Source organism: Uranotaenia lowii, chromosome 2 (genome assembly GCF_029784155.1).
Source record: "Uranotaenia lowii strain MFRU-FL chromosome 2, ASM2978415v1, whole genome shotgun sequence".
NCBI classification, from domain to species: domain Eukaryota; kingdom Metazoa; phylum Arthropoda; class Insecta; order Diptera; family Culicidae; genus Uranotaenia; species Uranotaenia lowii.
Window position 1 is genome coordinate 204,854,742 of NC_073692.1, and position 17,858 is coordinate 204,872,599.

At 34.9% G+C, this 17,858-nt stretch overlaps 1 protein-coding gene across 1 annotated transcript in view; it reads right to left on the reverse strand.

Moving 5' to 3' along the window:
* Positions 1 to 2,568: 2,568 nt before the first annotated feature.
* Positions 2,569 to 17,858, reverse strand: part of LOC129745984 (laminin subunit alpha-1) — a 394,883-nt gene continuing 379,593 nt past the window's right edge. Inside the window, exons 14-19 of the mRNA XM_055739399.1 lie at positions 15,374 to 16,447; positions 14,705 to 14,866; positions 14,166 to 14,637; positions 13,964 to 14,100; positions 3,556 to 3,787; positions 2,569 to 3,487 (exon numbers count right to left, since the gene is read on the reverse strand). Coding sequence (XP_055595374.1) covers positions 3,342 to 3,487; positions 3,556 to 3,787; positions 13,964 to 14,100; positions 14,166 to 14,637; positions 14,705 to 14,866; positions 15,374 to 16,447 — 2,223 coding nt within the window. The 3' untranslated portion in view covers positions 2,569 to 3,341. The remainder of the gene's footprint in view (positions 3,488 to 3,555; positions 3,788 to 13,963; positions 14,101 to 14,165; positions 14,638 to 14,704; positions 14,867 to 15,373; positions 16,448 to 17,858) is intronic.

Here is a 17,858-nt window from a genome sequence, read left to right on the forward strand (position 1 = left end):
ACTGTCTCTTGGGAAAATTTTATTTATTTACATCAAAGGTTAGAAACTTGGAACTTGCAAAAGAGTTTGGAAGATTAGGCTTGTTTGATTCGAGTATAGAATAAGTTTTTTTTTAAGAAATTGAAAGCCGCCCTAAAAAGAATTTATTTTATGCTCAAATAAAATAGCTTTGATCTACCAGACTCTTAAACAATTTCAAAATAATAACCATCGTTTAAGGAAAATGAATATTTTGTTTCAAAGGGTTACTTTATAAAAATTTTGCTCACCTTTAAGGCCAAGGATCACTTTTCTAAAGTTACCATTTAATACGAAAACAAATTATGAGTGCTTTAAAATTAATAATCATATAGATACAAACATAATTTGTTTCATTTTTTTTGTATTCGTGAATTGTTGGGAATAAACCATAGGTAAAAATCAGTTACCAACCACTCCTAAGATACACTCCTTAGATTTTTATCGTTTTTATAACCGATTCTAGAGCGCAAACTTGCAGTCATTATTCTTTATCTTTTATCATGCTTAAAAGATGGTTTTTGAACAAACCATCATTTTTTAATAGTTTTTTTACATAGTTATATTTTTGGCAAATTTATAACAATGAAGCAAATAAAGAATAATTGTAAAAATCAATATATTTTCACGCTAACATATAAAAATTTCAACGAGAACATACTCAATTTAAAAAAAAAAAGATCTTTGGTTTTCCAGTTTTGAAGAGCAAGAATTTCAAGATGTACATAACAATTTGTTTTTGTTGTTGTAAGATTTTTGTTTTTTTTTTCAAGGTAATCTCGTTCTCATCGCTTTATTTTTCATTCTTTTAAACTAAGAACAAGCCAACGAAAACGTCATGGAAATTAAGTTATACAATATCAAAATTAATCTCTTAACAGATTCCACTGTAAAAAAAAAATTCGGATGTGTTATTGGCCTTTTTTATGTTTTTAATTCCCATATCATTTTTTTTATTTTGCACGTTTCTACTAAAACTTGTTTATATTTTGTAACATAGCTTTTGTAAATAAGTTAAATTGAAATTTAATAGAAATTTAAAAATCTTTTAAATTTAGATCAATTTTTCAAAGACATATTTTAATAATTTAATTCATTTTTGACTTTTTTATATCCTTTCATATCTTCTCATCTTCTCTTCTGATAATCCGAAAAAGAAACACCATGGCTGAATTCCTTTTTGATATAAATTTATTTGTGAACAGTTTGTCAGATTCCCCAGTTTTATCCTGATTTGCCCGGATATTTGTTTCAAGATTTGGGAAAAGTCCGGTCGGCCTGGTTACCCAGATTTCATTGAAAAAACCCTGATTTTTTTATTTTGCCAAATCAAACTATAAAAAGCAAAAATAATGATGAAAGGTTTTTTGAAAGCCTTAAATGCGATTCAAACTCTTTTCATTACAAGTTTTCTTTCTTGATTGTTGTTGAGTTATTCCTGGGTTTTTCCAAATTTGCTCGAATATTGCCAGATTTTTTATCACAAATTTGAAATTAAATGCAAAGATTTTACCAGATTTTTAGATAAAATAGCACAGATTTGCCTGACCTGGAAACTTTCTGAAAAAAATCTGTAAATCTTGAGAAATATAAAATAAAAATATACACGCGTTCTCAAGATAATTTAATCTTCATCATTGTTGTTTTCAGAATTTGTTATAAAATTTCGAAAAAAATATCAGAGCACAGAGAAAAATACATAAATATATTTGCAGATCATAGTTTTGAAAGATTTAACAAAAATCATATCATCAAATAAAATATGTTGAAATGGAGTAAGCTGAATAACAGAAAATAAAGCAGAGTAATGATTATTTCAAGAGAATACCATTCCGTAGGTTAATTCATCGATTTCATACAAAGCTTCCATGATCATTTTGTAAACCAAATACGGACTATCTTGTATAGGGTCGGCAATATGTCAAGAAATCCAAAAAATACATTCATAAATCGACATTTTTTATTTCAAATTGAAATTAAATGTGTTGGTGTTTTCATTTTCAATTTCAATATAGTTTTGATGTTCTTTATAGTTTGGATTTGGGTTTCTCAAAATTTATAGATGAATTTAAAGAGTTGTTATCGAGGAATCCTTTCTCATTACTGATATACTTTCCTCTGATTTCTTATTACTAATAGCATTTGTAATCAAACAATTAAATAGTAGATGAAATTAAAAAACGTCAACAGATTAAAAACTGATAATGGTTTTAAAAACAAATATTTATTTCTTTCATTATGCTTTGATACATTTCACAGAAACATCGACTGCATGGGATTATGCTTTTAAATGTATAAAATATGTTTTTTTGGAAATTAAAAAAAAACTAAAACACTAGAGACTACGAACCGATGATTTGTTAATGTAGAATTAAAGATCTATCCATATGTACAAAATTGACACAACTATTGTCCCTAATTCTATGAACAAAATTGTGTGGGAACGTTACAATACTAAAATTATGCTAAATTAAATAGTTAATGCTTTTGATAAATATTGTTTTAACCTAACGAACTGAATGGTTCGTAATTTGATGTTTTTTATGGCAGCATAGGTTTTTTTCAATTGTTTATCTTACTTAAACAGCTTACAAAAAGTTTTCTTTTATAAATAGGTCAGTAGGAATCTTCCAGCTGATTCTAACAATCAGCCCTCACTTTAGTATAAGTAAAAGTTTCCAAAGTTAACAAATTGGCAGTTTTAAGTCCCGCGCCCGGTTCGACGCAGAGATAAGCAACTCGAATAAATACTTAATACTAGCTTTTTTGTTCTTGACTATTCTCGCGTGATATGCCGAAGTTACGTAAATGCCATTCTCGACAATAAGAGCGTTTTTCTCTTTTTCCCCATTTTCTCCTTCCCCGGGATTTGTAACGAAATGTGAACTCTAATAGCGAAAATTAAAAATGACATTTACGTCGCTTCGGCATATCACGGCAGTATTTTGGTCATATCTATTTTTACACAGTTTAGTTGAAAAAATTGATTCAGTAGCCGCTTTCGGTGGTTTTGGACACCTTTTGATCGATTGATTGATCTCAAAAGGATTTAGTATATGAAAAAGAGCATGAAAGTTGAAGCCTCATACAGCTTTCTATCGGGGTCGTTTGAAAAATTATACATTATTTGGTATGTCTCAATGTTATGCTCCAGAGAAGGAACTTTTGCACCTTCTTTAAGTTCTTCTGTTTTCTGACTTCTAAATAAGCGTATTCACATGCTCTTGGTTAGTGTTCTTTGATAAACAGAAAAATGAATCTACTATTTACACGATGCTTCGAATGTGGGTGAGTGATCGTCTTGAAGGGGAAGCTAAATAAATCTAGTTGATGGCTAAGCATTCACTCAGCAGGACATTGTGAAGGTTGTCCATATCGGTCCAATCTTTACGCTCATTTCGTATCACCACGTTCCGGATGCATCCCTTGAAGTTTTCCCGCAACAGCAGAGTTCCACTGGAGGCCGTATCTGTGAATGAAGTTTTAAATTGACGTTATTTAGACGATTTGGAAATTAATCCCTTAAAGTGTACAAACCTGGCAATCCTCCAATGTAGAGTGGAGCTTTGGTAGCCACCCTCCTTAGGACTTCGTTCGACTGAACCAGTAACGTATTCGGAGGATAGTTGTCCACCCTTAGAACTATCTGATGATCTTCGTACAACGCGGAAACATTGTGCCATCGGTTGTCACATAGTGTGAATTTGGACGGAAGGGTACTCTGGACCCTTATCGGGTAACCATCGCCGACGTCTATCGAGAGAACGACCTGGAAAAAGAGGTAACAATCAAAAATAAATAATTTTTTCATCATCACTTAACAATAAACTAAAAGTACATGTTACATTAACAAATTCAGAGGTTAAGTAACACATATTGGAACCACCCAAAAACATTTTTTGGAGGTTTAATCCTCAACAACTTTGTTATACGATTCATGTACATTATAAAATGATTATATGAAACTAATAAAAACAGGATTGACCTACCAAAATAGAGGCAATTAACATACATAGTTTAACCATTTATCTAAAGCGATAAGAACTATACGAATTAAACGTTATTCGGCTTCTTATTAGTACATACTGAAAGGATGCAAGAAAATGCAAGTTTTTGCTCTCAACGAATGCAAACCGTTGCCAACGACAATAGGTATTTGCTGATTCTCTCTTTGGACAATTCTTACAAAAACACCATCTGAACTGGAGCAATCTGGTTGCACTGCTGGTCGCAGTGAGATCCACAAGACTGTGTTCTCTCTTTAAGCCCGTGCGGGAGAACAATCTGAGCGGAATCGTCTTCACTGAACCTCTAACTTGAGAACTTTCCCCACCAACCCAAATGAAACTTCTTCCCAACTGGTTTGGGAATTGCCGCCTTAGCTCAGTAAAGCTCATTAATGTTAACTTTCCCGCCAAAATTTTATACCAATAAAATAAAAAAAACAAAAATTTCAAATACAGGTACGAGGACCCATACCTGCAGTGCCACTGCGATTACCATCTTAGGGTTCTAACTGTTCGATAACCGAGAAGATGATGGGATTGACTGTTACTTGGTTAATGATTGATCTTCTATGAAAGTTAACTATCTCTGTATTTGTAAGCGTTAACTCTTAATATGGAATCTGTCACATACTCATTTACACTTTATGTTGCATAGAAAGAAAAAAAATAAAGAATCAACCAAGTAAACTCACAACCCATATTATAGTGAAAAGTATAGTATTTTCAACAATAAATAAAATGGAATCAACTTTTATCGTTTGATTGATCTTCTGCTTTCAACAATGATCCCAGCAAACATTTTTGTAGATATATTTCTCAACAACTGTGTTATACGTTTCATATACATTATAAAATGATCGTATGAAACTAGAAAAAACTGCATTTACCTACCAAAGTGGAGGCAATATACCTACAAAGAAAGAATGCAAGAGAGTACAAGTTTTTTCTCTCAGCGCATGCGAACCGTTGCCAGCGACAATATTTGCTGCTTTTGTCATTGGGCAATTCTTGCAAATACACCATCTGATTTTATCAATCTGAAAGCTGTTCTCTCACTTAAACTACGCGGGAGAAGAAAAGGAACGAAATCATCTTCAAAATCTGCAAACATGGCGGACTTTTTATCATATCCGATTTAAACTATTTATTCCGAGTTCGAATAACGATTTTTACGACCTTTTACTTGTGTTGGTTGGATCTACGATTCACATAACGTTTTTAATGACTTGAGTTATAATTTTTAATGCGATTTAATGTTTTCTGGGATTTAAGTACATTCAACTATAAGGGTATAAATGATTTAACTGTAGATATGATAGATTCAATAATATTTTTATGATAGATTTCAGATTATATATATTGTAGACAGGCTTACTGATAATCGCTTCGTTTACTTCTAAATTTGAAATCGTTACCGATTCAACCATAGTAACGACGCTGTTTAGCATTTACTCACGAACGAATCAAAACATGCAACAGAAGAGCGCCGTCTTAGTAAACTATGTTCGATGATTTTTCGTTCTGTTTCTGTTGGGTTCCTTGTTGATTTTCTCATCTCGATTTTCAGTCATTCGTTACTCCAGCAATCATTGGCTTCGCAACTGAATCCATTCGTCTGCGAGTTGATTCGGCGCGAATTGATGACGATGATGTTGATCAATGCCCAGACTCAGACCCTTAAAGAAAAATGCTACTAGGAGAACAATTCCCGGGATAACGACTAAGACCCATACAATTGACAAAACTTGAGAGAAAAATAAGCCAATATTGGCCTAGATTTAGTTTTTGGGCAACTCTTGTTTTCCTAGAAGTAAAAATCATTTTGCTTCACGAAACATTCGTGGCGAAGCATGATCGTCAGTACGGGCTTGTGATATAGCTCAGTTGGCAAGTCCGTTGTCTCCTGAGCCGATGCCCGCGAGTTCGAGCCCAAGAGTAAACATCGAACACAGTTGTACCGGATAAGTTTTTCAATAACGATCCGCCAACTGTAACGATGATAAAGTCGCGAATGCCAGAAAGATGGTAAAACGACTATAATCGAAACAAAAAAAAAAAAAAAAAAATGATCGTCTGCGAATCGAGAAGGCGTCGAATGATACGACGCCGTCTTCGCGCAATGTTTTAATCAAGAACGAATGATGATTGTATGATGGTTACCGATAGTAACTCAGAAAATATCTGATCACTGTAGAGGGAAAGAAAAACAAACTAGGTATGCGTCTTTCGATGCTGAGAAGCGTCGTTTGTAAAGAAAACAGACTTCCTATGTTGAGGAGTAAAATCTGCCCGCGCAATAACACTTCGGATGTCGCGTCGCGTCAGCTGTCAACGCTGTCGTTGAGTACTAAAACGCTGACGCGACGCAGTGAGAATTTTTTGCAGCACAATACAGCTTCCACTGACAAGGCTTTCCAGAATTTTTGAGACAAAACTCGGGGTGCCTAACTTTACAAAACACAGAAAAATGACGATAATTTTATTTTTGAGTATATTTGTGTCAAACTTTGACAAAAAAAAAAGCATAAAAAGAAATATTCAAAACCCTGCTGACGCGCTGGAATTTTTTATTTAGGGGAAAGGTTTCCTAAATGGGCCTATCGGGTTAAATGACCCTACGGCTGTTTGATGAAATGGCTGACAAGACAGCTTATCTGACCAATGCATTATGAAGGTGATACGCTTAGAACATAAAGCAAAAAAGAATTTTATAAATTTACAAACTCAAAAAATTTTAAAAAATCATACAAGGTTTTGATACATTTTGATGTAATATTTCGAATTTTAAAAATTATACGTAAGGAAGTTGAAAACAAAAACTAGGATGATTTTTGTTTCTTACTCAAATGAACTTAAGAAATTAAGCATATTTCAGCTTTTGTGGACGTTTAATAATGATTATATAGTGGAATAATAGAGTGTTTTTGTTTACCCCCATTATGTTTGTAAAATGCCTCCATCCTAAAATAACAGGTTAAATAGAATAAATAAATGATTTTTATCACTGAACTTTCAAATCTAAGCTCTGAATAACATCTTAAAAGAGAATTGAAGATCTAAAAACAGATTTGATAAAGTTTTTCTCAAGGATGAACTGACTCCATAGTTTGGCAACCCTCACTTTTGTTTTGTTCCATAAAATTATTATATACATAGATTTTTATAAAACTTCAGCTTTGTCGAACGGAAATTATAACTTTCTAGCAGTTTCAATGAAATTATATGAAAATATTGCCCAAAAACAGAAATTTTGTTCAAAACATAAATAGGCGCATTTAGCCCGCACGTTTTGAGGTTTGGCATTTTAGACAACACTTACAATAAAATCGTTTTCTTGGTAACAGAAGAAAAATTAGCATAAAAATTACTCAATTTTATAGAAAACAGATGCCTGCACACGTGTATAAAGTTTTTGTACACATATTCGATGTGATATTTGATTAAACCAGTGTTCTGCTTAATAGGCGCATTTAGCCCGCTCCTCCCCTAAGTTAACATTGCGCAATGAAATTTAACATTTAAGTTGCTACTTCAAATATTTTTCGAAATTTCTAAAGATAAATTAAAAATTTTGATCGATCAAAATAAAGGTGTAATATAATGAAAATAAAAGAAATAAAATTTAAAAATTTATACGTTTTAAAATTTTCAATCGAAGGTTTTAAAGTTTAAAATTTCAAGCTTTGTATATTTTGTCGGTTTTTATTGTAATATTGGGCCCTGGAAAGTACAGAAGGTGAAAACTGTATTTTTCTTATTTAAAAAATTTAAAAAAAAACAAAAACAAACTTATAAAAAATATTTCATAAAGTTTGAATAGTTTTATTTGAAAATTAAAACAAAATATGAAGAAGAAAATGATAAGTCTTTTAACATTTTAGAAGATTTTTCATAATAAACTTGTCTAACCATTTTAAAAACTTATTGAAAGAATTTAATTGACTCAAAGAAATAATATTAAGGATGATTTAGTGAATTTAAGCGCACTATTTATCAAATTTTTTCTATCACCTTGCGTTTAACTTTGACCCGAATGACAATTGTTAAAGGGTCTTTAATAAATATTAATAATAATAATAATAATAATAACCTTGCGTTTAGTTATCTGGAGTTTATAAACTTTAAAATGTATCAGTTTTAGGTGGAATCAATCATTGATAACTGATGATAACTAATCAACGTTATAGAAAACCCTGATTTTGATTTGGTTTTTTATTTTTTGAATTCAATTAAGGAATAGTATTTTAAAGATGATGATGCATGATCCAAAAAATTTGAATTCTACAGTTTTGAAAAATTTGGAAACATAATTTTATAAGTATTTCTGACATTACTAAATAAAGTTTAGAAAAAAAAAAATGAATTAATTTAACCAAATTTGTTCAAACCTGCAAAACGATAAGTTTTTTGCTTTAAAAATATCTAAAACTCAATTTGATTTTAAACTTCGTTCATCGCTTTCGAATGTGATGTTGAGCATTTAGAAGAACAAGAAACACAAAATAAAATTGAGACTGTAATTGGTTTTTTTTTAAGAATATTTCATATCATATCGCACGATGTTTTGTTAATCAAAATTTTTCGTTTTTTAGGTTTTAGATTTTATTTTGATAATTCTGATGACCATCATGAGTCATGATACATGGCTGTTAATGTATAAAATTAGTTTCAAACGCTAAATTTGTTTCGTAACACTTCTCAATAAAACCCATTCTAAAGACGAGGTAGTGTTTTTGAATCTCAAGTTTAGAGTACAAGTACAAAATGTTGATTAAACTGCAAATCTAAATTCACAGTAAAAAATTAAATTAAATTCGTGAACGATGTCAAGTGTAGGGAGAGTGGAGACTAATTTGGAGTGGAGAAAAATTTCTGATTTTCTTGTTAACACTTATTTAACAACTTTTAAGACAGGCATGTCAAACTGGGGGTTCAGGGGCCGCATGCGGCCCGTGGCCTTGGTCAATGCGGCCCGCGTAGCCCCGTCTTAAATTATCACAAAATTCCCTACTACACAGAAGTACGCTGGCTTACCTGCCACAAAATATAAAAAAAGATTTTTTTTTGCTACGAGAGGAAATAATATAATTTTTGGAAATGAAAGATTTTTAATGCGCCCCGCACACTTAAACGAGTTTGACATGCCTGTTTTAAGATCAAGTAATTTCCTTTTACTACGTTGAAAATTTTTCTTCAAAAAAATCTCCGTTGGGGGGTTAAACCCCTAACCCCTCCCCCCCTCGCACGGCCTTGGTGCGGAGGTTTTCTATCGTGAAAACGTAAAGGTACATAAAAAAAAGTGTCTATAAAATGTGTTTTTTCTTCGAAATATATTGGCAAAGGAAGACGTTTGGTGCGAAGCCCTTGAGATCAATCTGCGGCTTTTCTGTAACGAACTCAAGCTTTGGATTTCAAAATAAGTGATTTAGTTCATTATTTTTCTGTGTAATTATGTCTTGATTCACATTTTTAATCAATTCATTGAAACATTTCCTGTAGAAAAAAATTGAGCTGAATTCTGAATTCTGCTTTTTACACCAACAACACGAAATGAAATATTTCACTCATACATGCAAAAATAATCTCATTGTATGAAATTTTGCAAACAAGTAAAGATGTCAAATTTTCGAAAGCTTATTCTGGACATAGATGCCAGTCAAAATTCAAAGTCCTTTATTTTTAATCAAATCAAAGAAAACTTGAATCATAGATTATTCCATTTAAAAATACATTTAAATTGTGAGAAATAATGAATTTCTATGAACATAATAATGTCAAAACTGAGTCTTTACCTGAGACAATAAAGATTAATTATAATCGTTAATTTCAAGGTTTTCGTATCAAATAAACACTTTAATTTATTCTAAATGTATCGATAATCAATTCCAACTAAATACAATATTATAGTGTTTTTCTTCCATAAATTTTCTTTTAACAAAAATTCTTCAAACACCCTAAATTATGTTTACTCTTATTTTTATATTATTGTACTTGAGTGTTATTTTTCTAGTAGACTATTTGCAAAAGGAATTACTGAATCACCAACAAAACACAGATAACATACATAAACAATAATCTGAGATTGAATGCGTGATAATAAATCTTGAAGGCTATTGTCCATTCCAATTGAAGGAGTTTCTGCATGTTTTTTGCATTTTAAAATTCAATTAGTTATTTCAGTCTAGGATTTTTTTACAAAAATATCAAAAATAAAAAAAAATGGAATGAAATTATGATTGTCATTCATTTTCATCATCATCTTTCGAGATTACTTATTCTACAAAAGTGATGAAATTATTATGAAAAAAAAAAGAGATATCAAATATAGGTACTATATTAATTGAAACCTATTTTCTGGATTTTAGAACAAGCTTTTTGGATTTTTTGGGATACCCTCAAGTAATTCTGGAAATCTTTAATCGTGCATCATTACTTTTATTCTGTTATACGATTTAAATCGCCGTAATTTTTGTGATTATAATTTTAAGTACAATGCTCGGCTGAATGAAAACTAGGAGATTTTTTTTATATTCTTACTTACATTATGGAAGCATCCTGAAAATCAAGGAAAAAAACTCCCTAATTAGACTTTGAGTGTCAATTTGACACTCCTCGCTTAAAACCACTATATCTCTCTAGTTTCTCAACCGATTTTTAAAAAATATATAGTTCTGGAAACCTCGTGACGTAACTCAAATGTTTTACAGTTATTATACACCTACAAAACTTCAGTTTTCCGTTATTCAAAGCCTAAGAAAAAAAATCCTTAAAAACATGCTTCGTAAAAAATACAGTAGATCAGCTACGGAATGCTTAAATTAATTCCACTTATTGTCCCGAAAAGCCGAAATTAGAAACTATACGTTGCACATAAGGATATATATATTTTTAAATTTTTTTAAGATAATGAGCACAAAAAATGGAAAAAAGGGTTGTGAAAATAGTACTTTTTAATCAAAGAACCAGATAAATTTTGAAACGAGGAATTAAAAGTTGACGTAATTTGGATCAATTTTGAATTTATGTATTGTCAAAATACGATACACAGAATTTTTGACGAATTTTCAAAAGTAGCTGTTTTTTTTTAACTTTTCATCATTTTGCAATTGTAACGGTTCTCGAATTTTGCTGATCGTCCGATTGATCAACTGCCTTCACTTAGCGCCAAACGAGCCGAGCCAATCGTACTCGTATGTGAAGCAGCAATTTCCGTTCGTGCCCGGCTAGACTCCTCAAGGCGAGTCCTTCAAAATAAATCAACCCGAACCAATCGCTATCCAAGACCCAATTACGCCCGAATTAACGGAAAGAATCTTCCAACGGGACAAAACAAAAACGCGTCGCAAAACTAGCAATAATTTCCCTTCCTCTCTTCGATCGACAAACAGCTGAAAATTAGAAGTTACAAAATTTATTTTCCTGCTTCCTAGGCCTTAACATTTTCTTTGGGATCCCACCTATCGAATTTGAACTGTATTACCGGCGCACCGGCGATTATTTTTAGATTTAGCCAAGTGTACAAAAATACTTCATATGTGGTGCTTCTCTATCGACCGCAGCTATTTACAGACACAATACAGAAAGATATGACCTTAATTGAGCAGCAAGATATCTCCTGGTGACTGCTAAGTTGGATGCTGTCAGTTTTCTCCGAGGGTGAAGGTGTGTCTCGGCTAACTGCGATGTCTGGTTGACTGTGCTTCGCCAACGGTTAGCACCACGGGATTCGGGCTCCTGAAGATCACGAGGCAATTGACGACCTGATGACCTTAAGTGGACAGACGTGTCCACCTGGGCCCGTGAATGCGCGGGAGGTTGATCACTGACCCTGGGGTAACGGGACCAATCCCTGGAGAGTGGCAATCTGGCTGACCGTCACTTCCTGCACCCACCAGTAGCACCTTCGCTTGAAGGATATTCCTTCAAGTATAGATACACGAACCAATTACCAAACCGACATGGAGATCAGAATTCAAATAGATTAAGCTAATTTTTCATCAAATTACCTTATTGGATGAAAACCGATGAATCTTCACCCTGCTGGATGATCTGGGTTCGATTCCAGTACCTGACCCTAGATTTTTTTGTACATTAGTTTTTGTTCACAAAGTATTAATTTTCTTATGACTCACGATTTCCTAACCGCAACAAATCTCGCCAGGTCGTCGACGAGGACAACCGGTTTCGGTTCCTGCCACTAATGAGGTAATTTTTACAGAATCTGAATCTAAGCGGGACTTTTGGCTTCTCACGTGGAGTTTGGACGCAGATCGCCCGAACCGAATAAATAGAGTGACGTTGATGTGGCTTTTGTCACTCAGCCGTATTTTTTCTCGATTGGTTTCTGTAACTATATATTGATTTTAATTAGCACCGCAATCAAAATAGTTTTCTAAAAACCCGTAGCTCACTTTGTGAATTTCAGTATTGATCACTTATCACAGTTTGGAGTCGCACAAATTACTTTTGGCTAATCTTACACTTGACTAACGTGTCAACTGCCTGCCGATCAAATCGAGAAAGACAAATTATTGGCAAATGAAGGTTCTTGACCCCCGGAAAGTCTAATTTTAACCGTAGCCCACTAACACATGAAATGTATAAAAACATTAAAAGTATTATCCGATCCATCATCATTGGAGATGGCCATAATTTCCGTTAACCCGGTGAACTGGATGATTGAACGGCGATCAGTTATTAAATTGTGGTTCTAACTCCCACCACTAGGGGCGCAAATACTAACTACGACGGAACTAAACTTTCTGCTTACAAATTGAGCAACTATGTCTCGACTTGAATGTTCCAAGGAGAAAGTTTGCCAATCAAACGTAGAGAAAGCTCTAATGTTTGCCGTAAAAATTTTACAACAAACCTTAAAACATTCTATCATTTTGTAACAATGTTACACAATTTCTCAGTTTTCTGGCAACCGTCAGAAAGACTGTTTTTAAAATATATTTTCATTAAAATTCTCGATTATATAAAATGTCAGAATGTTTAATATGGTATTTGTGTTCAAAATCCAAGAACAACAGGTGATGTCTATTCTTGAGCATAGATGTACTTCATGACTTTTAAGAAGTTTTGAACCTTTTTGGGAAAACGTGGGAAACTGTATTTGATATTAATAGTCTAAATTGATCTTCGTTACAAAGCTCTTCAGTTTAAGAAACTTGTTTCTTAAGTTTGCTTGCTATCATACGGTTCAAAGCTGCCGAAACAAATAATAATCTTTTATTTCTTTTTCGATATCACTTTATACAAGGCTATGAACTCTTACTCTCATTAATGAGCTGAGTTGAGATTGAAATCCAATTGAATTTTTCCAAGTCAAATATTATAATAATCAGTTAATTGTGTTTGACATCGCTTTGTAATAAGATCATGGAACTGCCTTGTCACTTATTCTTGGGGTTAATTTTAGAAAACAGATTTTTTGCTTTAAAAATTGAGGGATCAAATTTATATACATCTACTAATTTTAAAAAAATATTGAAAAGTTTTACAACTTAACATAGCGTTAAAAATATGGTAAATTCAGTAACTATTGTCGAATTTTGAGAAAATTTTGGTAAAATTTATTTATATTTGAAATCTTTAATAATATTTTAAAATCAAAATTTTTCTTAAATCACAATAATTTTAAAATGTGTTTAAAATAACAGAATTTTTTAAATACATAAGCAGTGAATTTAATTTCTATTATAGATCTCAGGAGCAATATGTGTATGAATAATCATGTCTACCTAGGGAACAAATGTCTTCATTTATCCCTTAAATGGAAACGATGATTTTGAAGCCCCAAGAACAAGAAATAAACAACCTAACCATGAAATTTAATGTTTTTATACAACTTATTGTTTAACATTTGTAGGATGGAAAGTTGAATTCAATATGTATTTAATACCTACAAGATAAAAGTATCAAACTGTACTTACGTTCCCATTAGATATTTCAAGTGAAAACGCCGGAAACCCGTTGATCGGATCAGCCACACTCATCAGGATCCCATTCACCTCGGAAGTTCTCAGCTGCAAATCGACGTCCATAAATTTGCCGATGTTGAAGTTGCGTTCTAAAATTGTTCAAATTATTAGTAATCAATCTCAGCCAAGAGTGTCACCACATCGAACAACTTACTATAGATGGCATACGCATCGCCCGGAAAGTAGGAACCCTGTTCGATCCGAGGGAAGCATTGACCCACGTTCATGTGCCGACCCGGCCGAGCCAGATCCTGGGTATTGTTGTTGACCGAGAACTTCCGCAGGCATCCCTTGAACTCCTCCGGCTTCGGTTGCAAATCCTTCGGCAGCAGCGTTTCATCCGGAATGCCTCCCACGAACAGATTGTTGGATGCATTCAGCTTCTTTGGTAGTTTGATTTGGGCCGAGCTTAGGCTATCTTGACCCAGGTGAGCCGGATGCGCTCCAGTATGGACACTTAGGGTGGCCTTCTTGCGAATACTACTGAGAGACACGTGGTGCCACTGGCCGTCGTTCAGCTTGACCGGTAGCACAAGTTGTTCTCGTTTGCGGCCTCGAACTGTTAGAATCAGTGAGCCGTCCTTGAGGGCCAGGGTGATGTAGTGTTTTGCTTTCTCTTTCGAGCCCTGGAATTTTGATGGTAATGGTAAAGGAGTTCAGGAGATAGAAGGGAAGGTCAATTTTGCTACTTACCAGTGCTACAAACAGCACTCCATTAGGATAGAACGTTCGAAAATCGAACTGGATGTCGAAGTTCCTTTGCCAAAGATGACGGGCAGCTACGTTTACAATCGAGTGACTCTGAGGTTTGTCGCCGTATTTGAAGGCATTGGGTTCATACGAATAACTTCCAACCTAGACGACGTCAAGCAAATAGTATTATTAGATTTAAGATCCCAGTTCCAAAGCTGAGATAACAAATGTCACTAGTTTACCTTTGGTTACATTGCTAAGCGTGTGGAATTAGTGCCGATTTTAGTAGTACCAGATAAGAGACACCCAATTGTGTATTAATTGAACTGTTGTAAGGCTACTGAATGTATACAGTGATATCGAACTTAAACTTCGACCGTACTTCCTCCACCAAAAAGATAAACTAAAGTTTTGTATGATAGAACTTAAGTAACTAAATCGAATGAACTAAAACTAAAAAAAAAGTGAACACTTGAAAAATAAAAATAAATGAAAGGCCATGCAGAACCAGTGAAACTACGAGAGACGATGAGCCAAGTTCGAGCTCACGTTGCTAACAACCGTTAGTATCAATATCAACACTCTGTAAGTACAGAAATAGTCGAAAGAGGTTAATTGTAGGCGTTAAAACCCTGCTTCGAAACTATCAAACAACTGTTTATCACTTACTCTGTTGCATCCCTCTGGAGGTGGTTTGAAGCTTCTCCCAATTGGCTCAGTTTTCATTAGCGCAGTATGTAAGATGTTCGAACCCATATTAGGGCCAGATCTTCCCATTTGAACATTTGTAAAGCTCAGAGCTTGATCAAACGAGATCACCTTATTATTGAACACTACATTGGCGATCACGCCCTTCAAACCTCCAAACGATTTCGAAAGACTGTCGAAAGCCACGTCATCCGGAAGACCTCCCAAAAATAGACCTCCAGCTTCACCGGGCAAGTTCACCAAGGGTTGAGTCTTTGGCAGAGCCTTCGTACCCTGGGATTCATCATCAACTCGCAACTCCAATCGACGACCTGTTTTGACCACACTTATCACGTGATATTCTCCATCATTCAGTGTGTTGTTAGACTCGATTTCAATACGCCCGGCTCCCGAGTCCACCCAGAGATTCAACCGACCTTCATACAGGAAAACGGAATAATTTCCTCGCAGATCCTTGGAATCAAACTCATTCTGCAAGCTCGAAGGGAATCCGGCTACCAACAAAGAACAATTCGGCTCCAACGTTCGGAAAACGAACCCAAAGTTAGACTGCTTCCGTAAACTGTGCGATGCAAATTCTACGTAGCCATTTCCATAGAATCCAGCCCGACTAATCGTGTCCACACAAGACCCCTCTATTCCAAAGTGCTTCGAGCTATCCAATGGATCATAAGAGACCCCGGTAATTTGAACTCCCTTTAAGCAACCCAGGAAAGCGTGATCAGCTCCCGGTGCTTTGGTGGTTCCGGACTTAAAACCTGGAGGCACACCCCCTAAATAGTATTCATTACCCAAGTTGGGCAACATTCCCGAGTTGATTGGCTTCGTTGGGGCTCCGCGGATCTCTTCGCGGCTGTCCACCTTCAGGATGGCATTTTCCGAACTGCCTTTGGAGAAGGAACGGGCCGCTTCCACAACGACCCACTGGCCGCTGTTGTACTTGTTGGTGGTGTTGATTTCCAGCTTCGAATCGCTACCGTAGTCCACCCGGAACACCAGCCGGCCCTGGTAGAGCGTTAGCGAGATGGAACGGTTCTGAAATGGGAGAATAAAAAGAGTGAAAGTTATTTTGAATTACTTTATACTGATTTGAATGTGTCCCATAGATGAAGATTCAAGTAACGATTTTATCTAAACATAATGTTGGAGTAAACTATGAAACAATTTTAAAAAAAACTCTATTATTAGGCTAGTTTATGATATACAGCTTCGAATCAATAACAAGACATATAAGCTCAAAAAGTATTTCGAATTTCACCATTTTTTTTCAGTATTTTATCACCAAACCCACAAGTTAGTCTCTACTCCAATAATGACCTTTCTTAGAGGTGGAATTGAGCTGGCGAACAGTAGAAAATGTCATTTTGAGACCCCATACACCCAACCTTTGGGTAGTGGTTATATCACCTCTTGTCTACGGCAATCTCCAGTTTGGCAGCTTGCTGTCCAACTGGTAGAAACTCCAGAAGGCTCCATAGCGGAAGAAGGAAAAGAGCCTGTGCTCTCCGAAGAAGGAGCAAGTTCCTGTGCCGAAGGCAATGAAGCAAGCGATGACAGAAATGAAGGCATTGACTAGCTTGGTTTTGAGCAGCAAAACATTCATAAGGAGGTCAAAGACAAGCTTGTAAAGGCTATGGCTCTTTTTACAGAGGTAAACAACGCAGTCCTAGAGGTGGTAAGAGCACTACATGGCAGCACTACTAGTAGAGGAAGAGGTGGAGAAAACCTCTAGGGCGAATGTCGGTCGCCCGAAACGGATCGATGCCTTCGTTCAAACGGTGAGGAATGAGTTCATTACTCCGAGAAGCTCTAAAGCATGGATCTTCTTAAATCTGGACGCATTGTTTATTATACCACAGCGCTCCTAGTTGTCGTATCCTGGAATGTTTTGAAAGTATTTTGTTTGTGCTATCAGTGCTGAAAATTTCATGACGATTCGTTTTGTTCCAAAAATGTTACACGGGATGGAAGCTGCGAGACGAAAATTAATTTTGGACACCCACATCAAAAACTCGACGTGGTCGGGTTCAAAAATCGCAAAATCTGCAAAAATGGTCAAACCGACCGTGTGCAGCGTTCTCAAACGTTTCCGTGAGATGCGTACTATCGATCGGCAGGTTCATACTAAGCATTATAGTGGACCTAAGGATCGGAAACTGTATTTGAAGGTATTGAGAACGATCAAGGTAAACCCAGGGCAGTCGGCCCATGACATCGCCAAGAAATCCAATGCCGACCAGTGCACCGTCAGAAGAATTCGTCTCTGCGAAGGAATACGATCTTATCGGGCCAGTAAGGCAAGGTTTTGCAGCTGCGGATGAAAAACCCCGGTTTTTGTGAAAAACAAGACCATGGACTCCGAAATGTACAAGAAGGAGTGCCTGAAAAACGTTGTTTTCCATACATTAGATCTCACAAAGGACCAGTCAACAATCTCAATATGCGA